Raw genomic sequence first — 5,586 nt, 5'->3', positions numbered from 1 at the left:
GCCCCCCTCATCCCTTGTTATTGGTAACAATGTACTTAACGTAAACCCATGCCCTCCCCCGTTAGCCATAACACCTGGCTCGTTAGTTCAAAAGTGCGTAATAAGAAGTTCCTGCGTAGTAGCGTGAAAAGTGTCCTAGTGTGTCACCGTTACAGCTCAAGTAAATGTCTCTTGTGGTGGTATGTGCGAATTTTTAATAGAAATATGTTCAGTGCTTAACGTAATTTCTCAGTGTCACCCGCTATCTGTGGCATTCTCAGTAGCCCCAGGGCAGTTTGATTGTTGGTCAGTGTTGAATGTAGCCATTATGTTTCAGTGATGAAAGCGGTGTCTGTACTAACTGTTATAACTTAACATGTCTTTTAACCTACATCCTCCTCCCTGTCCTAATCCTTACCTCACCCTCCTTACCCTTCCTCCCATCCCTGTACTCTTTGACGCGCAGTGATAAATGATATTCAGTGTAGTGCGCAGAGCTTCACTCCCCGACCCAGCCTGATGAGAACATTGTCGGGACGGAAATGATAGTTGCCAAACATTGACCTAACATATAAAGTAAACTTTTTTTTTGCGAATGCACTTCCAACTAATCCATCACCCCTTTAGGATTGTTTCTCTGTCAAATGTCACTCACAGTACCACCCATGGCCAGCCGGACGTCAACCACAGTACATACGAGCAGAGAAGAACCAGCATGATGAAAGCAGCGTGATGAATGCAGCTTGATGAAGGCAGCACGAAACCCACCACACACCACGTCACTTCTTTCAAGTCCTCCCTTGGTATAGGATTAAGAAGATTTATATTTTTCTACTTTAGGAAGTAAGGAGTGTGGAATGGATCGCCACACAACGAACCCTGGTGAGCCCAGCCAGGGAGGGATTCACCACTGTGGAAGGTGTAAGACAGGACGGTCTTTGGTCTCGCCGACACTCACGTACGGAGGGCGAGCCCTGGTCCGCGGAACCTGCCTTACAGTCATCTAAGGAGACGACAGCCCAAACAGTGGACCGGCTCATCCCGGCCGGAGAGGGCTGACGGCAGATGAACAGAAAATCGTCTGGAATATGTTGAAAATGATGATGTTGCAGAGAAGAAATGCAGATGAAGCAGAAAAATTCATCTGGAATATGACGGAAAACGAAGATGTATAAAGAAACTCAGATGGAGCAGAAAAATTCATCTGGAATATGAAAATGAAGATGTATAGAGGAAGAACGCAGATGGGACAGAAAACTCGTCTGGAAGAGCATAGAAACCAGGAGGAAGTGAGAAGAAGTCAGAAGGTGTGGAGAAACGACCTACAAGGTGCGGTATGTGAAGGAAGAAGACAGAAGACAGAAGACAGAAGATGTGCTATGTGAAGAAAGAAGACAGAAGATGTGCTGTCCTGACATCACAAGAAAGCCGATGATGAAGGACCAACCGACTACAGCTGCTGAGCTGCCGCCATCCCCTGTTTTTCAGATACCAGCCGGATGGAAGACGTGAGCTATGCCGGACCCAACTAATGTACTGATGTTGTTGATGTATAATAAAAAGATATCAATCCCCTAATATGTGAAGTAGGAACATTTTTTGTGTATTTTGAAGTATTTTCTCTGATTTTGTTGATGTTTACTACAAAGAATGTCTTTTTTTAGTCTCACTTTTTTCTATGAGTTCATTTGATCAATGTCTTGGACTATGAAACACGATGTTGTAGCTATATTACTGACCGAGATGAATTATTATTTTGACATGGGCTGATAAGGAAATGTAACACCTGTTATTGTTTGTAGAATGTGATTTGCAAGGTTGCCTCGGACACTATGCTACATATGAAGGATTTTTTCACTCTATGTTCACTTGCTATGTTTCCTTTTTCTCCTGGCATAGAAGCTTTGATCTTGGCGGGAGGTATAGTGAGCTTTGTCAGATCAAACTAGCGCCAGTAGAAAAACATACACCTATGAGATTGTTGTTGGTAAATGTGAAACTATGTTATCGCCCCAGGGATTATCTTTGACACCACACGTGATGTTGCTGTCTATATGTGGCATCAGTATCTGTGATGAAGCTTTGGTCTTGGCGGGAGGTGTAATGACTGATTGTCAGACCAAAGCTTACAGCCCAGAATTATGTCACATATAACAGCGAGTACACCACAGACCTCGTGGTACCACCGCATTCCGGGCTGACACACCTCAGGTCGACCCAAGGGACTTGACCTCGCTAATGACGTGAGCCGGTGACCTACAACCGCACCTAGCCAAGACACCTGGCCAGGACCACACCTGCACACATCCAGATCAAACCAGTTTAGTGTTAATTGTTAGAGGTCAGAAGCCGGCTGGGCCGACCCCATATAAAGGCCCTACAGTCCCGTCCACGGGCATTACCATTCGGGATTCCATTACGATTCTCATTCTGGTTGCTGTCATCTCTCTCCCGTTCGGGTCGTCACTCGGTTCACTAAACAGAGTCACGCACGTCCCCTCCCCAGGTCGGGAGGGAGACCTCCCGACCGGACCACGGCGTCGCCAGCTAAGCAGACCTTCCCATAGGAGGTAGCCCAGCCAGCACTCACTGGGCCTACGTCAGGGTACACGTGAGTCTTGTCAGAACGTCCTAGTCCTAGGGTGAGTTACCAACTGTGGGAAGTGTATTCATTCAGGTGTGTCCGAGAGTCAGTGTCAAGTAACGTAAAGCATAATGTGTTAGTACCCCGATATAATAGTGATATTAATGTGTCCATGTCATTGAGTGAAGTAATAAATAGTTGTATCAAGAGGTGTTTAACAAGTTGTCCCTTTAAGAAGTGATATATGTGTATTGACATACAAGATAAGATAAGCGTAGTGACGCTGTGCAAATAACATCCAGGCCACGCTACCAAGTTTCCTATCTTTACATTCCTACTCTCTATACTTCCTACTTATGTATGTAATTCTCTTCTTGTGAGTTTTGTCTCATTACAGGGGTGACTATATTAAACAGGAAGTAGTTACTCAATTATAAGTTTATCAATATTTTTCACTGTTTTGAAAAAAAATGAATAAGTTATAATTTCAGCCAAAAACAAATAGTTCATATTTATAGAATAAAGAATATTGGATTATTTGGCCATAATCTAAGCGTTCGTGGGATAATGGTAGAGACTGGGATAGATTAATGGATATCGAAGCTTTGATCACCAGAGAGATACAACACCTGGGAGAAAACTGTTGCAATTGAGGTCCAAGGTCGCCAACCCTAATATATGAGTACGGCACTTTGAATGATATTTTCTCAGTAGAAAATATCTTATGGGTTACTTAGAAGTGTGTAGAGATGAGAGGAGACGAGCAGTGAAGAGTCTGAGGTGAGGTGAGGAGTAGGGTACAGAAGACCTTCATTTGGGGAGGTAAAGTGAGAGGTCTTACCTGTATGGAAAGATCTGATACACGCCGCTGCGGGTGTTGCCGGCCAGCAGCAGGTCGTGACAGTCGCGGGGCCTGCCAGGGACACACACATCATATAGTTAATGTGCTCTGTTCACTTATGAAAATTTCAGAAGTGAGTTACACTTATCGCCTGGGACAAACTCTTACACAGACAAGGAACTCATTATTGTGGCGAGGTGTCAGGTCGCCATTAAGTAGAAGTTTTCACCCAACATTAAGAGGGATTCTTCAGCCCTAAAGCTCACCTGTTGGTGGGAGTGTTGCAGCTGTTGTCCCCGGTGATTGGTTGCTGTGGCTGTAGTTGCTGTGAGGGAGACTGTTGTGGCTGTGAAGCTGTGTTGTCACCTGTAGAGAAGGAGGGGTGCCGTGTCGCCAGCTGCCTCACCTCCTGCTGCAGCTGTAGTAGATGTAACAGGACGGTGTTGATGGCGGCGCTGCACTGCTCGCCGGAGGTAGCAGTGTCTCGCCCACCCACACCCCTCATCTGTTGACTGACCTGCTCTAGTACTCTGCTGTGCCTCACCTGTTCGGTTTCTAGCAGGAGCAGCAGAAGTTGCATGGATATGTCACGGCGGAGAACACCCGCAGCACTCCCTGACACGTCCACGCTGGCCTGGTTCTCCTGAAGAGGTGTCAACAACGACTTGACATCCTGAACATGGTGGAGAGTATTATTGGTGACCGCCAGGAGCTGCTGTACCACCTCAGGACTAAGATGATGTGCTACACTCTCGTTCTCCTCCATGAGGGGCGTTCCGTGTGAAGGACCGAGATTCAGCACCAGCAACACCGTCACCACCAACACGCCTCTTAGGACCATCTTGCTCAATTATGTGACGACTCCCGGCCTCTGCCTTCTCTTATATCCTCCACACCTCACAGTCGCCACAAACTGCACCTCAGGAAGATGTTGGCTCTGCTAAGGAGCACAATTCGTTCGTTCAGTGTGTGGTTTCTCCCAAATGTTTAAATATAAATGTGTAGAATGTGCTTTACAGTCACTCTTTGTCTATGGGTAAACAAATAAACAGTGAGAGACAGACAGAGAGCCTGAGAGATAAAGAGAAAGAACACACTATTGGACGCGTTGTTTGCCACGAACAAATAAGAACCAACAGACGAAAAATAAAACACAAGTTATTTTTGGTTTGTTTTCGTAATCGGGAAGTTATGAGCTGAGTTGACGTGTGTTTGTGCACGTGTGTAGTTCAAGAGGCATGGAGAGAGAGAGAGGTCAAGTGTGTAGGTCAAGAGACTTGGAGAGAGAAGTTAAGACCACGGCGTAGTTTTAGGCTGAGAGAGAGAGAAGAGCTTCTAAGAGTTAGTTAATGATACACATGACATTAATAACAGAGGAGATAACAAGTACAATCATACAAATGATCGTACAAGTATGAAATTTGGTATGAACATTCGAGTTACTTATCACATCTTTGCGATTGTACATTCAAACTTCCCAGATGTCGCCTATTTTCCAAGATGGCCGCCAAATTTGCCTAACCAAAGACATTTGTACTGTCACATGTCTGCCCACACTGCTGTCTATGATTGGCTAATTAGGTGATACCCGAGAATGAGCAATGTCAATGAGGATGATTCTGGGCTTTATGCTTATATAAATTATCTAGTGTTTTGATTTACGATGTTTCTTTATATCAGTGTTATTTAGTTTGGGTTGTTAAAACATTATGTAAGAGCCATATTTTGTTTTATAGGGTATAAGATGTAAGACTTTCGATGTATTGTATTAAGATTAGTTGGCAACTGAGCCATATTTGTGTGTTGGTGGTGATGGCCACGGCAGAGCAGCGTGACCCACCGACTGAGCTGGTCCGCATGGACAACCAGGAACTCCAGGCCTGGTCTACTCACGCCGACGTGGGGTACAAGATAGCCTCCGAATTGGGCGTTAAGTAATTGGAGATATTTGGACATGGAAACTTGCTCTGTGGATGTAAATAGTGTGATATATGTCGTTTTTACACTACGAGTTTCCACAAGGCCTTCCTCTCTGCCTGAAGGTCCTGTGACAACTGACAATGACTAACGAGTCACAGGTAACAGATATGACTAACGAGCCACAGGTAACAGATATGACTAACGAGTCACAGGTAGCAAATATGACTAAGGAGCTACAGGTAACAGATATGACTAACGAGTC

At 45.0% G+C, this 5,586-nt stretch overlaps 1 protein-coding gene across 1 annotated transcript; it reads right to left on the bottom strand.

The window, feature by feature from the left end:
• Nucleotides 1–3,366: 3,366 nt before the first annotated feature.
• On the bottom strand, nt 3,367–4,317 carry LOC121877112 (fibrinogen C domain-containing protein 1-A-like). The gene is made up of 2 exons (XM_042382739.1): nt 3,671–4,317; nt 3,367–3,476 (listed from the first exon to the last, which is right to left on the bottom strand). The coding sequence occupies exons 1-2, from the start codon at nt 4,243–4,245 to the stop codon at nt 3,401–3,403; spliced, it is 651 nt and encodes a 216-aa protein (XP_042238673.1). The 5' UTR covers nt 4,246–4,317; the 3' UTR covers nt 3,367–3,400.
• Between the last annotated feature and the right edge of the window lie 1,269 nt (nt 4,318–5,586).

This window comes from Homarus americanus, unplaced genomic scaffold (genome assembly GCF_018991925.1).
Source record: "Homarus americanus isolate GMGI-L3 unplaced genomic scaffold, GMGI_Hamer_2.0 scaffold12868, whole genome shotgun sequence".
Lineage (NCBI taxonomy): Eukaryota > Metazoa > Arthropoda > Malacostraca > Decapoda > Nephropidae > Homarus > Homarus americanus.
The sequence above is the reverse complement of the archived record's forward strand: the minus strand, read 5'-3'. Positions and strand labels throughout refer to the sequence as shown.

Coding starts and splice junctions, on each gene's coding strand:
- LOC121877112 (XM_042382739.1), bottom strand. CDS start 4,245: ATGGTCCTAAGAGGCGTGTTGGTGGTGACGGTGTTGCTGGTGCTGAAT. Junction 3,477..3,670: donor TGCAACACTCCCACCAACAG/GTGAGCTTTAGG, acceptor TGTCCCTGGCAG/GCCCCGCGACTGTCACGACC.